General features: G+C 37.0%; 1 protein-coding gene across 1 annotated transcript in view; it reads right to left on the bottom strand.

Annotated features, from left to right (window-relative positions):
* The window catches only part of KCNH8 (potassium voltage-gated channel, subfamily H (eag-related), member 8), a gene marked incomplete at its 5' end in the record, with an annotated part of 69,859 nt that extends 52,577 nt beyond the window's left edge, over positions 1-17,282 (bottom strand). Inside the window, 2 exon segments of the mRNA XM_010149193.1 lie at positions 16,118-16,383; positions 17,211-17,282. Of these exon segments, the coding sequence (XP_010147495.1) occupies positions 16,118-16,383; positions 17,211-17,282 (338 nt within the window).
* Positions 17,283-18,376: the final 1,094 nt, after the last annotated feature.

Genomic DNA, 18,376 nt, shown 5'->3' with positions numbered 1-18,376 from the left:
CTCTAGATCCTTAGGGAAAGTTTTTAACTATCTAGAGACACACTGTGAAACGGATACTTTAAAGACTTTGAAAAACCATGGAGTTTTCCAAACTAAATGCATACTGCCTTTCGTTAGTACATTTTTAAACACAGACTTAACCTTTGTCAGGTCTACCAAAATTTAATTTAATTTGAAAAGTTACATCCTATGTCATTCTTTTGTAAAGCTTTTGTAATACCCTTTGTAAATAAATTGGCTATTGTATTTCTAATTGAATATATACTTAGAAGCTGTCATAAAAATACATTTTGTAGAGCTTTAACTCCTCATGTAACTTGACAAAGTCATAACAAGATATTGATCCACTGTGCTCACTGAAAATGAAGTTTTCATGGCATAATAAATATTCAATGAGCTTAGTAGTTTCAGGAAGAAGAGGTGTTCAATCAAGGGATTAAAAAAAGAAAAAGCTCTAATGTTGCTGATAACAACAAAAACACAGCTGAGCCCACAGAAGTGCTGAAAACCAGACAATTAAGCTTTAATTATCCAAGAAAACTAGATTCTAAATTACCGGTATCACTGCTTAGAATAAGAAAGTAAAATTTCTATATTCTCATGGTAAAATTTATGCCCCCATGGGGATAGTGACAAAATTCCTTCGTGAGAAGTGTTTAATTTCTTGTCATCAGCAAGGTATGGTGTGTTAAATAATGTATATTTTAATTTTGGAAGGCCATAAGTGCAAGGAGGGCTACCTTTTACCCTCTGAGAAGCTTGTAATCCACCACAGTGAAGGCACTTTAGATGCACGGATTATAATGCAATTTCCAAAATCTCTCTGGTTGAACACTCCTTGGTACATTCATGTCTCATAAGTGGTAGAGCAATAGGCCTGATATGAAATACTTGCAATGTTAGCATCTAATTAAAAACAATTTTGGAAAGATATATTTTAAAAATATTTGGTTAGTCACAAGTAAGAACAGGGTAGAATTCTGCAGTTCTTCCACATAATGCAAAATGCTCCATAAACACTGCACAAAACACAGTGTACCTGAGTTGCCAACAGCAGCACACATTTCAAGCCCCAGTTTGTAGCCAGAACCTTACTATATTCATGCATTAAAGATGAGCATCTCCAGATGAAGTCTTATCTTCTTTTGTCTGCAAAGCAAGGTTCTGATCTTTTACTTTTTCTTCTACCGGGCTGGACAAATCCCCGAGGACCATCCCAGACACAGTTCCACAGCCAGAGCCAAAAATATTTTTTACTATAATAGATAATTCTAGGTACTTACATTCCTCCTTCACCATGTGGCAAAAAAATACGTTTCCAGAGAAGTTATTTTCTGTCTATAACTACAGTATATTCTGGTGAGAGAAGAAATGAGTGTGGTATGGGGGGAGACATGTCCCTTTGAGTGGAACTCCAAGGCAGTCTCCCAAAAGCTAACTGATTTTCTGCATAACCATAGAGGTTATTACCGGAGAACTTTTCCTCCAGGGCCATTTGCCACGTGGAATGGGAACTGGACGGTTGAACGTATCCTGTTTGGCAGGCCAGCCATGCAGGGCTGGGTGACTTGTCCCTTTCATCCCTACCCTGCATTACCACCTTGGTACCACTTGAGGCTGCCGATTGCCTCTCTGGGACATGCAACTGGTATTCTGTAGATGTCTAAACAAATCAGATAGCTGCACAGCTCCCCTTTTGTTCATATTGATGGGGAAGCCTCCAATATACCTTTGCAGCAGTCTCACACTATAACACAATAAAGATTTCCTTTACCCTAGAGGTACAGTTATTCGAAGGTAGAGACCTGACTATATTACATATAAGAGCTAACTCAGCAGATCTGCAAGGAACACATTCCTCTTAATATTTTAGAATAATTTTTTAAACACATATACTAAGTGTTGCGTAGAAGCTCCAGTGTACATGGTAAGTGCACCTGCATTTCTGCAGAACTACGTAATAAATGCCTTCAGTCTCATTTATCAAGGAGTAGGTAAATTTACAAAAGAAATGAACTGGAAACACTCTTCTCTGTGGTAAGCATGTACAGCTCTTCTCAACAGTAATTTCTCAGTTGGCTATATTTGGATATGTGGGAGATTTAAATCCTTCTTGCTTCGGCAAGTCACAATTTTTTCTTCTCCACTTCATTGAAAGAATAAGATAAGGATATTCTCACTACCAACTTTCCATCACTCTATCAGTCAATATATACAAAGCACTATGTAGAGCTAATTATTTTAATTATTATTTTCTTTTTACTAGGAATAATAAATCATTTGCAAATCATCTTAAGGAGATGGTCACACTGTCTGTCACTTCACAAAGAGTCTCAGCACTTAAAGTTACTGTCCCCTAGGAAAACTGGCTGTTACTGTCCTTTTCCAGGCTATCAAACGCCTTGCAGCTAAGCTCGAAATTAGAAACGTTAGTGCTTCTAGTCCATTCAGTGCAAAGAGCATGTCTATCTATGCCCTCTTTGCTTCCCTGTGCTCCATCAGTCTGTACCCATCTGTTAAAGCTTTTCTTATCTTGTATTTAGAGTGTAATACCCTTTTGGGCAAAAAGCAGCCTTTTTATCCTGTGTTAATTCAGCAATGGAAACAAGAGGGTCTTGACCCATAACTAGGATTCCAGGTGCTGTTGCAATAAAATTAATGGTAATGACTTTTTTTATCCTGTCAGCTAAAGTGTTAGAAACCTGCTTTGCAGTTTTATGTGTTTGGAGTTCAAATCATGCCAAAAAGGGTTTGAGCTACTACAGGTGATACATTCCTGTCTGTTTTAAGAAATAAGTACCCTCACTCCATAAGCAACACAGATTACATTGAAAAAGAAACATTTATTATCAAAACATGCCAAAAAATCCCACAGCAAAACCTTGAAGAATGCCACTTTTAAGGTTTCTAGCAAAACTTTGGGTCTCTATATGTGCAGTCTGGATTGTTTGTAAATCTCACCTCTGCCCTGATGTTCTCACCTGCTCAGGTCTCACCATCAGAGATTCTCAGGCTAAAGTCTTTCAGTACTTTACTTACATGGCAATATCTCAATCCTAACAGTGAGTACATTAGCAGTCCTGACTCTGAATCTGCAAATAGATTCTCCTGGGGGCAATGACAATGGTAATCAATACCTGAAAAATCTTTGTAAAGAAAAAAAAAAAGTATTATCTATTTGCAGCAGCAAGATATCAAGAGGACTGCATTTTTTATAAAAGCAGTGAAACATGTTACATGAATTTTCATACTGCCTAACTATCAGCAATCTATGAGAGTTGGGCGATTTACTTCTAGACTCCTCTGTAAGAGTCCTCTCTGCTTCTCAAAGTTGAATAATGCAACAGGTGGTCCCTGACAGTCGATACCTTCCCCTCTCCTGCCATCTCCCCCACTCCAGCAATCAAGACAATTGTCAGCAGTTTCTACTTGTTCAAATGCATCCCTCCCAACTTGGTCAAACAGGGGCAGATGCCTCAGCACAGAAGCTATTTCCTTTAGTAGGTCTAACTACAAATGAAAGGCTAATTGCAGAATTACAACAAAACCGTGCTAGTTTTCATCTGACTAGCCTACGTAACCACACAGGGGATGATGTGACAGTATGGAGTTCAGGTCAGTAAAGAGTGTGTTGCAGTCTACATGACATCCATTTCTCCTCATCATCTACACTAATAACATCCATCCTAGTTAGATAACAGCTAAGTATGTTAACCCTCACTACAATCCTCTCCTTGTTTGCTTCATAGATTTTGCAATATCATCTAGGTCTTTTCCTCTGCATTCTTACCTAAGGAGCCACTGTGTTGCTCTCTGGACCAGTACGCTGCTCCCTATGTCAGACAGCCATACGCCAAACAGTATTAACACTTTATTTGCTCTTGCCATGTTTTAATTTTCTAATTCTTGAATCTACAACCCAAGTAGCATTTTTCAATATGATTTTTTCTATTTGTTATTTAAATCAAGGCAGTTGAGATCCAAACACATTTGGCTTTTGTGAAGGGAAAATCAACAGCATATGAGATTTTACTCAGGATTATATCTTAATAAAACAGCAAACCAAGAATTCACAATGTAATGAAGGCTTGATGTAAAAAAGAAATAGAAAGTAAAGAAGAAAGCTAGTGTGTGTTTAAAGTTACAGCAGATCTGAAATAAAATATCCATGTCTGAAGATGTGACAGATCTTTCTGAAGGATATGATATAAGGAAATCCTAAATACTAGCACTTTTATCTACAGCTATCTTAGATCTGACAATGAAAAATTATTTAAAACAATTAGGTACAATTATTTTTGTAGAATCTGGCTTGTATAAAACTTTATAGACTGTAGAATACCATGACATACTCTTACAACTACACATGGATTTCTTTTGCTGAAAGTAGTTACTAGTTAACTTTAAGCACTGTCACCTGAAAGTACAAAAGAATCATGAATATTTTCAAAGGTATGTGAAAGTGAAAGAAAGTCTGGAAAGAAAAGTGTCTTGAATAATTTTTTCATTTTCTATGGAAATTATTTTCTATTCTGGTAGCAGGAAAACCCGTCTTTTATCAAGCACCTGTTCTGTTAAAGGCAGGAAAAAAGGATAAATAAATAGAAAATAGGAATATACAAAAAAGACATTTCTAGAATAAAAATGTAAGGTGTGCTTTTGCTATAGAAGAAAAGAAAAGCAATTTTAGTCATTCTAGTATGTCTATGGAATACCATATGGTATTCTAACACCCTAGGATATCTACCTATGTGATGGGACTGAAAAAGCCAGTCAAAAACTGAAGTATCTGCTGAAAAGATTTCAAAATACATAGCTAAGGCTATGTGGGTTTAAACTGGATTGAGACATTGTAATTTGAACAGCCAAACCATGAGCTTTGAAAACAGAAGTAGGAATTTCTGAGAAATGCTAACAAAACATCCTATTACACCAATGTGTAATATGAACTAATGCTTTACCAAACTGGTATAAAGGTCTCCAAAGAGGGTAGTGTAACCCTAGAACAAGCTACCCAAAGGGATAGATGCCTTTCCAGGACTTGGAAGCAGTAAGCCATTTCTGACCCATTTTAGTGTTGGTGATAGTCCTGCTTCAGCCTCATGGCTGGACTAAATAAACCCCAGACATTCTCTCCAGCCAACATTTCTATGATTCAAAGTGCAACAGTTAAGGGTTAAAGAGTCTGATGCAATTTCTAACTGACCGAGCAAGGTTTCTATGCACAACATCTGCAAATTGCAATAAATTATACTCCATGGAATTTCTGTTACAGAAGCCACATAGAAAGGTCACAGTGTTATTTTACCTCTTGGGAGTATTCCCTCTTATGGGGTATACATTGAGCAGATTTTCCCCCAATATGTGGCACTGAGAATTTCTATTATGCTTGTAGGAATTGGTTCAGATACAGCTTTTCCACTGAGATAAAAACTGTTTTGCAGAATTAACAAATGATATGTAGGTAGTCTCCAGTTAGATGCAGCAGGACACTTTCAACTTTGTCAAATCTCAGGGGCTTCCTCCACACACCAGATTTTTACTTTTCACTTTAAAATTGTCCAAAATTCTTGTCCTAGGTATAAAACCTTGGAAATGTATTAATAACTACACAAAAACCTCACATTCCCTTTAATAAGGTAGTTTCATCCCTATTTTTCTCTGGACTGCAAATCCAATGGGATATCTCTATCCTGGGGTATTTTGTGATTCCTAAAATGGTTCAATCAGAAGGCAAAGTAGAGCACGTAATGGAAAATATAGTTTAATCAAGGAGCTGAGTCTGTAGAAAAGAACAGCAGGTAAGAATGGCAGAATAAAACCTACTAAGACTCAAAGGAGCTGAAATACAAACTAATGTTAAACTAAACACAAGGGACATGTTTCAGTTCAGTTCAACAAATGACACTTATTTGTCAAAGCTCCATCACAATTTTTTGGGGGGTATATTTTGGGTTTGTGTTGGTTTTGGAGAGAATAATTTCATCACAGTAGGAAGTACTGGGTGATGTTTTGGATTTGTGCTGAAAACAGTGTTGGTAACACAGGAATGTGTTTCCGTTACTGCTGAGCAGGGCTTACACAGAGTCAAGTCTTTTTCTGCTCCTCACACGACCTGTGAGTGGGCTGGGGGTGCACAAGAATTTGGGAGGAGACACAGCCAGGAGAGCTGACCCCAACTGATCAAAGGGGTCATGATGTCCATACCATATGACGTCATGCTGAGCATATAAAGCTGGGGGAAGAAGAAGGAAGGGAGGGATGTTCATTGTGATGTCATTTGTCTTCCCAAGTAACCGTTACACATGATGGAGCCCTACTTTCCTGTAGATGGCTGAACACCTGCCTGCCGAGGGGAAGCTGTGAATTAATTTCTTGGTTTGCTTTGCTTGCATGCACGGCTTTTACTTTACTACTAAACTGTCTTTATCTCAACCCACGAATTTTCTTACTTTTAGTCTTCTGATTCTCTCCCCTCTCCCACTAGTGGGGTAGTGAGTGAATGGCTGGGTAGTGCTTAAGTTACCAGCTGTGGTGAAACCACAACAGGGTTTTCAAATGCAAAATTGAATGATTTCCACAATATTAATTTCTTTAGCATTTTAAAACTTAAATTCGTATTTTAAATCTTGACAAGGTCTGGTAGACACAGGTCTGAAATGAGGGATGTTAATAAAGAAAACCCTTCCTAGAAAGTATGTTTTACACATAAAGCAGGCAGAAAAGTAGGGCCAGGTTTTCAGATAAACCTTCACGAGACCTTCATTTGTAAATGTAGGTCTTCACCATTTGCAGATAGGTTTCCAAAGAGACTTCTAGAACATGTTGATGTGATTATAGCTGTGCATATAAAGCCCCCTTGTAGCACTTATATTTCTCTATGTCTGTCCTAACAGACTGACAAATGAGTGAAAAACTATGTCCCTCTTCTTGTATTGTTCTATAAATTGTGCATAACTAAGATAATCTGCAATAGGATTTCCTCTTCAAAAGCTCATGAATTTTTCCTCCCTAATTATGCTTATTCAGAAGTGTAACATAATCAGCTAAAAGAATTAGCTGTTTTATGTGGGGTTTTTTTTTGGTTTGATGTTCTTTTTTTTTCCCCCCATGATTATTTCACACTGTAAGCTTCTCCAAGTTGGGTCTCACATATAGCATTCTACAACAGAATTGTTTTAACGATTCAGGTAAGGTAACCATCATACTTTAAACTGTAGCTGTTATGAAATAAATAAATACATTTATTCACTATAATTTCTTCATTATTTGAATGAATTTATCTACTTTAGTTCTTACAAGGCAAGAAATTGTGAACCTCAAACATTAATTCATGGAAAACGTACACATTGTTTGTACAATCAAAGTATTACTTTTAGTGAGGAGTAAAACTCAAAAGGATTTAAAAACATGGCAAATATTTAAAAGCTTTCTAGTGTAAAATATTCTCCCAGGGTTACTAATTTCTGTTTCAACTGCCTTAGAATACTGCATCACTGTAAAATGCTTCAGTACGGTAGTATGTCCTTGAGCTTTCAAAGCATGTACAATGTTCCAAGTGCTGTTTGTAATTATCTATGAGATGGGTGCTTTGAAAACTTTCATAACTTCAAAGTAATCATCTTGTTTCGTCATCTAGTTTATTCCTATTTATTATTCGGGTATGACAGTCCAGTGCCTAACTATTTCATGAAAGTGCTGCAAGAAATAACCCAAACTAGTTGATTGAGTCTACCCCAAAATAATTCTCAAGAGAGGTAACCATCAACCATTTCCTTCATATATTAATTAGAAGCGAATTTTCAGCCAGATTAATTCACTAGTCTCCCCCGACATACAAAATGGAAAGGTGAGTATACAGTTATGTATATTCTACAAAACAATGTACCTTCAATACAGATAAATCAGGTCAACAGAGTATTATAATTCATTTTACTAAACTGATGATGTCAGCATTCATGCATGACAAAAATAGGTTTTAATATTCTTTTTCTTGAAGTTACCTGTTAAAAAATTAGAACTATAGTTCCAAAGAGGTTTGTTATTATCAATAACAAAAAATTAAGAATACCAATAAACAAAACCATAATGAAGCAGACTGAGAGATTAAAATCATTCAGGTACAGAGATGACAGATAGAAATGAACAACCGATCATGACTAGTGAATGATGTCCTGTGCAATTGAGTCAGCATGAAGTTGTTTCCTCCCCTGCAAGGATTCATAAATCTACCCATGCCACTTCCAACCTGATGGATGTGTGTGTTTGGAGCAGAGAAACTAGACCAATATTTTATAGTAGAATACAGATTTCTTAGCCAAGAGCCTCAAAAAATTTACAGGTACTCCTTCTGGCAGGGAAGAGGATCCACTTAGTTCTATCAGTGCAACAAAATGAACGGAACTGCTGTTTCCACCCTCAACAGATGTGATCAAAACGAACCATGAAGTACTGGAGACATGGGTTGAACCTGATTAACAATTGCATATATTAAAATCCTCAATATTTGTTATACCTCTTTTTGTTCTGTTTTATTGAATGCTTAGATTTGGTAAAAACTGACCACATAAGATTCAAACCCAAATTTATTAATTCTCTAACAGAAGGAAATGTTGTACTGAGTCAGAGCTGGAATGATCTGGGACCACTGAGAGTTAAAACCATTCATATATAAAAAAGGAAAATAAAACCAAGACTATCTCAACTTTGATACCAGGTCTTTCATAATTTCTACCCATTTAAGTCTTTAAACTGCTCTGCAAATATTCATGCTAGATGAATATTTGCCTGCTTTCTACAAAGCATTGTGAGTACATAATTAATATAAAAAATATGTAAAATTAAAATATAAATATTTTAATGTATTTTATAACTATATGTGAATATGTAATATAATATGAAAATACTAAGAGTCGAGAGTTAACTAATTATTGCTTTAACAAATCATATATTACATTGATCAAGAATGAGAGTAACGACACTGATTTTTCCAGTATGATCTACTATTACTTACTCCATGGTTACGCTTGGGTCCAAGAGCACCCAAAACTTCATCAGTTCACTATCATGCATTATTTGAGGAAAAACTAGCAGAACACATCCCTAAATATAGTCTTTATTCTGAAAAGAAGACATCTTGAGTTCTAATCTGAATGCCAGGTACCAATGTCACAAGTATCTATTGTCAAGGATATGCCTAAATCTGTACCTTCAGGATTCCTGGCAAAACTGTTCAGTACCTGAAGAAAACTACCAAAGGCTGTCTCAGGTTTCTTAACTGTGGGGATCCTTCAACCACCTTGCCCCCTGCATGTAAATTCCCTGAAGGACTCAACGGGGAAGGTAGTTGTGAGCTCTAGTTTTCCTCTCGCACCCACTGCTAACTCTAGCAAATGTAATTGCAGAAAAGTAAGCATGTGGATAGTCATTTCACCTAATACCTCAGTGGTAAGAAGAAACAGGAAAGACTTCAAATCTCTGTTCTCCTCATCCTTGGAGAGTCCATGCCTTCATGTTTAGCTTCACCCAGACACTGGAGATTCCAGGTAGAGACATGCATTGGCCATTCCCCTGTTGAAATCACATCAGTTTGAAGAAAAAAACAACCAGGACTCAAGGAAGAGTGCTTTCCAGAGAGAATGCTGAGTGAAGTAACCCATACACCAGGATACGGTGCTCTCTTAAAAAGATTTTGTACCTGCATCTTCTGTACCTCAGACACAAGTTCCAGTGCCTGAACCCCATGCTGAAGAAAAGTGAAATTTGACAAGAATGCCTCTCCCTCCTTCTGTGACCAAAAATAAATCAGTGGCGTCTTATTTTTGTTTTTTTTTTTTCACCAGAACAAACTACTTCACATGTGTGTTCTAGGTGGAGACAACCCCAAGCTGCTTGTGCAGACTCAGAGAAGTGCATGAACTGCTGCAAAAAGGAGCAATCCTTACTGAACACAGGTGCAGCACTGAGCAAATATAGGTAAACTTCCAGAAAACGGAACATTGCTAGATTTACCAGCCTGGATCAGCACTGTTAGAGGGATTGCTATGTTAAATTCCATTACATGAAACATACATGTCGTTCAGTACCTGTGAAAAGGACTCATAACTTCCCTGCAGCTCAACATGAGGCACATAAACCTTGACAAAAAGGGCCCGATAGCAATCCCCGTTTTCAGCATTTCCTACAGCTTCCGCTCAGGTGATAGGCACCTCATTCTGCACGCAAATCTGCCACCCATTTCCCTGAGAGCTAATTCAGGGTATAAATCCTTCACTAGGAGTCAGGCATCCAAGTCCCTCTAAAGGCCCTGTCTGCAGTGTGTGATAAACAATCTGGAGAGGGGAGAGGGGGGCAGGAGGAGTTTTCTATTGCAGAGTATGTGAAAGTACAGTTGTTCAGTCATGACTGAATTCTTGTTTTCAGAAGTGCTGTAAATTATAAAACTAATGGAAAGTTAATAAGATCCTGAGATGAGAGGAGAGGTATGCTGTATAAATAAAGATTTAAAAAATTGAAGAATACCCTTTACAGACCCAATTTTAAAGCTTCTCTCAAAGTAAACACACTTCATTTTCTATAAAAGCATGGGTTATTATTAAATTTTTTTAAATTTTGCTTTGATAACAACTCCTCCACAGTCAAAATCTTTTAAGTGGTACTGTGGGTGGACTAATAAAAAGTTGCAGCTGAATTTCTGGTGGACAAGAATGCATTCTTTCTCAAGACAATTGCACAAATTATACCTGACAGCTTTGACTATCTAAAGGAACCAGCATCCTGACTCTTGGCCTTCTTCTAATCTCCTCACTGCACTCAAGACAGCTGAGTTTCAACAGCTCATATGGTTCTCACAGAATGAATGCCTTTAGCAACAGGAAACATTTTCAATATGATCTATTTCCCATAGAGGCAGATCGAAAAGTCATTTCTCATATTTGATAAGAACTTGAAGGGGAATAGCTTGGTATATAGTAATTCAAAAGAGCAGACAGCAAATAAAAGATCTGTGCCTGAATCTGATACCAGTTAAAACTATAGAAATGCGAGCCAATGTGTTGATGTCAATGGAATTAGAGTGGTAGGAAACTCAGGAACCTCAACACAGTCTAGCCTCTCATGTCAGCTAAGAGAAAATTAATCTTATTTTTACAGGTTGCTGAAACTCATGCCATGTCTCAAGGAAACATCTGTTTCACAAATGAGGACAATTGAGGGGAACAAGGTAGAATGTGACAGAGGGGGAAAGGAAGGGAAAAGCAGGACAAGAAGGAAGGGAAAAGCAGAACAAGGAGCATACCACTGCCTCAAGTGGGTGGGAATGACCAGTCCAGGAATCATGTTTTTATCAGGTGTTGGAGTGAAGCTGCTCCACGTGGAACAACTGTTTCCCAAGATGGAAGAACTTGCTGAGGCAAAGGTTTGTAGCACCTGAAAATAGTGCCCACAATGCACAACTTCCAAATACCTCATGTAATCAGTTAAAATAGAAATGCTAGAACTAAGCAAGAGATAAAGATCTTAACATGGTACTACACTGGTAAGTGTCCCAATGCAACTACATCATGACAGTTCATGAATAATATTCCCAAATATTACGTCTTTCTCATTTTGCAACCATGTGGCTAAATTTGTGAATGTAATCATGTCTTTAAATTATTTACAATGAGAAATTTTTCTGTCTGAGTAAGGACAAATACAAAATAAAGATTTTTGAATAAAAACAATTAGGCCCAGCAAGAACAAAACAAATACACTTTTCATAGGGAGAACTTTATCACTCCCATTGCCCCAATCCAAATGCAAATTAAGCACCTCATTTGTTTAAATTAGCTAGAGAAATAGTTACAAAGAACCCCATACTACTCCTGCTAAAGTCAATGTTGTGAGATCTGGGCTATGGTGCATATCTGATAGCACAGCAAAGTCCAAAGTATTATGTTAACAGTATCACAGCTTTACAATGTTTGCAAATCTTAGCAAACTCTTGGTCTTGAAATCTGCTGCAGGCTTTCTTAGGAAGTACTAAATGGAGTCAGGAGGTTGCTAAAAGGTTTTTCTCCCTCGGCCTCTCCTCCCAAAACCAGAAGCAAACATAAAAAAACCAAAGAAATCTTTTCGTTCCAGGCATGGTTTTCCTTTCTTATAACAAATCTGTCCCTATATTTCAGCTGTTGTATGCATTGCAGCACCCATACCCAGGGTACCAGTTCTTCAGGCAGACACCACCTGACATGTTGCAGTGAAGAATAAAAAGCATACCTACCAAGGTGGAGACACATTGTCTTTTAATAAAAATGTATAGGAATTATATTTTTGCATTGTAATTTTTTAATGCTGCCAATTAAAATGCCTCCTAATGCCTGGAATGAAATTTGTAAGAGATCTATTGATAGAAACTTGTCTCCATTTTTGTTATTAATGTAATAAAATTAAAAATTTTAAAATTCAAACCTGTAAATACAAGACTAAGGATCATACCATACTGCTTTGCTGGCAGTAAGAAATCTCTTTTACATGCTCTCCAAAACTACACAAAAATTTACAGGAGAGGCCTTTATACAGAACAGAGTATCCTGAGTGTCTTACAATAACACTACCTTTATTATATCCCAAAGCAAGCTTTCTCCTCTGTGCATTACTTATGATTCATTGTGATCTGAAAATCTCATTTTACTTTCCTTAATCATACCTGCCATTCTCCCTTCGATGTATTTCCTAAATGGATGCTCTGAGATGTAGGGGACTTGTTATTTGAAGTTTTCTTAAGGTGAAAAGAAAGTCTAGCTAAATATAAGCAGCTGTATATTACCAGAGTAGCAAAAAATGTAGCACACAGAGGGCTAAGATGTAACTTCATTGTGTTTCACCAACAAGCAGTTTGCATGTGGAAACCCACAGGATTTGCACTGATTGAAGAAATTACATAATCTTATTTTTCTGCTCATATATGTGACACATAAGATTAAACAGAAATTTTATCAGCACTGAAGTGGGTTTTGCAAAATAATGTCTTTGTGCCAGTTATCTGGAGTTTTCTGAGCTTTTTTTTTTTTTAACCAATTTCTAATACTTTAACATTTTAAAACTATTTGTCTTAAAGAAACAGAAAAACCCTCCAAACAAATCCCCAAAGCCATAAAATATTTAACTTAGTGCTAGAGAGAACTTTAGAAATAACCATTCTGACAGATACAGAACTAATATCTGTAGGAGCTCAGCAGGAGTCATTGCAATGCAATTTTTATTATACATTTATAACATCTAAATATTTTAGAGACTATCCATGAAGGTGGTAGAATGACTTGCCAGACAAAAATGCAAAACCACACTTTTGGAATAAAACTAATATAAAATCAGGCTGTAAACTCAACAGCTAAGCCCTTTTCCCAGATAGCAGGCTAAAGCCTAAAAGTGTACACCACTGTGTCTTGGCCCATCCAAAAAGGAGGTGCATTGGCTTCAGTTGTCCAGGGAAAGTCACGGGGTCTCACACGGAGATGAGACAACGATGAGAGGCTGTTAAGGAGCAGTTCCTGCCTGGGAAGCGAAGTGAAGGTGATCAGTGCATGATAACCCAGATACAGCAGTCTTCACTGAGACACAGATGGGACTTGTGTGAAATGGCTCTGTTCCAGTTAAATTGGGATTGGTTCTAATGAGGTTGTTGGGGCATTCGCTTATTACTGCCATTGCCCAAGAGAGGATGAAACTGGGAGGCGAAAGTTGATGTTTTCATAGCAATAAATGCAAGAGCCTCAGGGGAAATAGGAGAACTTCATGAATGCAGCCTTGGCTCAAGGCAAAGGGAGAGGGAAAGGCTAGCTAGGGAGTGTTGCCAGCAGTCCCACCAGGGGATTAAAGATGCAGCCCATCCTCATCATTGGGACTACAATGACTGCTTTGAAATCAGCTATCATTTGTGGCCTACATAAGCTGACAATGTGTCTTCATAGCTACTTCCCACCAGAGAGACTCTTTCTATTATTATTATTATCCGGATTTGTTTTTCTGCTAGCAGTATCTGACCAATTTGTGCACAGTGGGCTTTCTTTGTAGATTCTCCCCTACAGCTACAGTCTTTTCTTTGAGAGGTTTGCACTCTATGAGGACTTCAGCAGCAGGTCACAGATGTGGTTTACAAAGAGAAGGAGAAAAAAACAATCAACCAGAAAAATAGACTCCACAAAGCTTTCAGTAACCTATGAGCAAACTGGAGAGTTATATATATTGCACGTTCTTTTCCTCTTCCTGGCCCAGCATCCTCACCTTATCTGAGGTCAGGCACTTTTAATATACTTGTCATTTTTCCTTCAGATTTATCATTGGTAGTTGATATTTAGATAGATGATAATGGAGATAGGAGAGAAGAAAGAAATTAAAGGAGGTAAGAACAGGGCATACGGCAGTCTGAGTGCACATCATTGAGCCTTTGGTCACAGGTGTTTGTATCACTTCCCCCACCAAATATTTTTTCTGTTGGGAAACTGTCCTACTATTAGATAATATTTGTTTATGAGAAAGACATGTGCATTCTTTTCCTCTCACAGATAACTTAGGTATTCCAAATTGTTCATGTGCTTTTTAATTATCTCTTTAGTATTTAGCAGCATAAAGAAAACTAGCAAGCCTTCCCCATTCAAGGTAATTTTATTGCTAGCCTCGTTTCCTCTCCTGCTTCAGTCAATACATAATAGATGTAAGCTAAAGGTACATACAAGTAGAATTAAAAAGATAGAAGACAAGGAACTGGAAAGAAAAGGGAAAAAAAGAGATTCTTGATATTGATGTGATATCTAAGCAAGACAACAAAAGAAATGCATCTCTACAGTAAAGCCAGAATGACCCACATGGGAAGATGTGGAGTATCAGCTGTTGCACTAGTGAATGACACACCTTAAACACTGTAAAAGTACCTGGTGATGCCAGGCTCCTGTGCAAGGTTTAGTGTTCCCCCACTGTACTATCACACATGGATAAACCCATAGAAATATTAATAGAACTTAAAAAAAAAAAAAAAAGCCTTAAAATCTAGAGTCAATCTGGAATGCTCAATTAAACCAGAATGAAGACTGGGATGGAAACTAAACATAGGAGCAAAATTGAGCATTCCAAAACCTTCTCCCCACTGATAAACACCTTGTTTGCTCTGCAAAGGAGGAAAGCCTGAAAACTAGCTAAACAATATTTTCCAAGGGAGTTTTTAATTTGAAGGCATTTCAAGGCCTATCTGTCTCAATGTACAGTAAGGAATAACCAGCACACTTGAGGGAATGCCTCTGTTGAAGAATTTGCCTAATTTACAAAAACAGGATGAGCTTTCTCATCTATTTTTCTGCATAGTCTATCTAGCCCTTTCCTATCTAAGACCTCAATTTCCCAAACAGTGAAGTACTCTTAAAAATCTCACTGTTTTCCACTTTTTCTGTTTTCTTTTCATTTTAATCAGCTTTTTCAGATTGACCTGAAATTCTGAGCACCAATCTCTTTAGTTAGTGATTGCCCACAGGTTGGTTTTTAGGGTTTTTTTTGAGTATTGTTACCACATTATTCACGTATAATTTGAGTAACTCCTTCAGTAAAGCTTTTAACCAGCCAGTGGTGATTATTACCCCTAAAAAAAAAAGTCTCCCACCTCTCATCACTTCTCCACACCTAAAATAACTCATTTAGAACTATGCAAATTAAATACTTATGTCAAAGCTCAAACACACAGAATATAGAGATTAAAGGAGAATTCCCATTTCTTTTCAGAAATGTACTTCTCAATTTTTAAATGTATAGCAGACCAAATTGTCAAAATCCTGAGATACAAAAATTGTATTGAATTTACATCACTTGGTACAGGGTAAAAAAAATGGTGAGTGACATTTTCTGTCCTTTACTTGTTAGACAATTAACTTTCAAGAAATACCTATAGTCAATATCCAACCTACTTGATAAAAAATTATGGAAATCATGTAATTATTTATGTCTACAAACAGCACTAAATAATGTACAAGATTAAAAAAAGGAATCACTGAATGGCTTATACACATGTCTATATATTTATATGTATATATTTGCATATACACACACACGTGTGTACATATATATGCATATGGTGTAAAGAACAACTTACCTATGTCCCAGGTTAGGGGGTTATTCTGTTCCATCTCCCTTTTCCCAATGACATACCAAATGCAGGCCATCCAGTGAGCAAGCAAGGCAAACATGGACATGAGAAGCGTGAGAACAATTGTGCTGTGTTGGGAGTAACGATCCAACTTCTGAAGGAGACGCAAGAGGCGGAGCAACCGCACAGTTTTTAGGAGGTGGACAAGGGAAACCTAGGAGAACAGGTAGAGAAAACAACTTGTCAACAGTTGACTTCTATCGCATAGTTCTCTTGTTTCAATGAAAGAAACTTTTATCTTCTAAAACTCTATGAATTTTTGCTCACTCTTCAGTTACATAGCTGTGTATTATGCTTAGACTAAAACTTAAGACAGCAGATAATGGCAAGAAGATGGTTAAAAAAAAGTGTTTACTTTTGCTGCATACATTCATATTTACTATTTCTGATTTAAACCAATCAAACTTGAAATACTGGTAGATCTTTGTGTGTGGGTTCCCCCCCTACAAAGTCTTTCTTGGTATTTAACTTAAAAATTTGTGTTTGTGCAAAAATTGATCCTTCCCTTCTCTAGAAGAGAAACATAATTGTCAAACTGGCCGATACTTATTTGATTCCAATATGAAACTGCAAAATAAACCTCTTCAAGAAAACAACGATTTTCAGTTTCTGCTAACAGCCGAACAGTAAGCCTACCTCAACAATATATGGTGTGAAACCAGCTTAATAATTAAGCCTAAAGAAGCAACAACACACAGAAGATAATTTGCAGACAAAGGAAAGAGAGAAGTGAGTGGAGACTCAGATTTGTTTTTCAAATTTAAACCTCTGTTCAGGGGCCTGGCTACATGTTACTTCTGTGTACTAAGTAGGAGTCCTAAAAGCTTGTATTAAGATTTCTAATACTACCTCTTAAATTGCATACCTAAAATATTATTGCCTTTAAGTGTATGTGGCATAGCCAGCACCTAATCTGCTCAACACCTTAAGTGTGCCTCAGTTGAAATATATAGGCTCTGGACCAAGAGGAGATGCAGCAATGCACAAATTGAACAGTCTCTGGATGATCCCAGGCCCTCCAGAGCATCCTCCAACCTACATCTGCACCAGAGTGTGCACAGCTCCCAGCTTTTGCATGTATATTGGCTCAAGTTTCAGCTGTTGGGTAGACCTAGCAAACAGTACAGACATTAGGATTCAAAATATTTTAAATTTAATTTTATAAGTTTAAATAGGCTTAAGTTTCATTAAGAGTAAGGGTTTTTTTCACCTTCTTTAAAGAGAGAGTAGGATTAAAGCCTAGTAGGTAGCTGGCTGGTACAGGATACATGCATCATCTAGAAAAATAACATTAAACATGACATGTCTTCCCACAGAATTTCCAAAGTAGAGTAATAAACTCTGAGTAGGAAGTCTAAAAGCTCAGCTTGATCCACAACCTTTTGCTTTTGCTAATCCAGAATAACCTGAAGTTAAGCCTTATGGTTTCTGCTAACAAAACTAATAATCTGAAATCTTAATTTTATAGGTTTGCATTCACTAACAGCTAGGCCCAGGTTGACTGATAAATTCTGTAACATAGGGTATTTTAGATTCATTCATGAAGATTTAACGATTCATTGATTTTATTCCAGTCTCAGGAATTATGCAGGTGGGAAACCTGTAAAAAAGAAAAAGAAAAAAACCCCTACAAACATTACTTTTTTTTTTTTTGCTACTACTGTATTGATAGTGCATAAGTAATTCTCCCATGAGCTTCTTCATGCAGTATTTACTGCACTTTTTTTTTTTAATTCTCCTTCTCAACAACCTTTACATTTCTTCTCATGCACACAACAGGGGAAAAGAGAAAATCAACAAAACCATGACACTTTTTTAAAATACTCTGAAGTTCATTGCTGTCAGGGACAAGGCCTGACATTAGAGCACACAAACAATTACAGTCTTGTCTTCTCTTCTTGCATTGCTTTTATCCACTTTATGTGATCTACAATAAGTCAGGGAAACTAGTTATGTCTGTGGCCTTAAGAACAAGAACATCCGCAAGTCTGGAGCAGAAGGCTGTAAAATATTTGAAGGAATTGCCATGTTTGTATTAATATAGTCATATATCTATTAAAATATAATTATTCTAATTGAATGTCATGACACCATACCAACTGCCTCTTTCTGTAGTAATTTATTTCCCAAAGCCTCATTTTCTACTCTCTCATCAGTCTGTTTGAACCAAACATGGTTCTGTTACACCCTTAACATAAAGGGGTC

The sequence above is a fragment of the Eurypyga helias genome, unplaced genomic scaffold (assembly GCF_000690775.1).
Source record: "Eurypyga helias isolate BGI_N326 unplaced genomic scaffold, ASM69077v1 scaffold313, whole genome shotgun sequence".
NCBI classification, from domain to species: domain Eukaryota; kingdom Metazoa; phylum Chordata; class Aves; order Eurypygiformes; family Eurypygidae; genus Eurypyga; species Eurypyga helias.
Note: the sequence above shows the minus strand (reverse complement) of the source record. Positions and strands in the feature narration are given on the sequence as shown.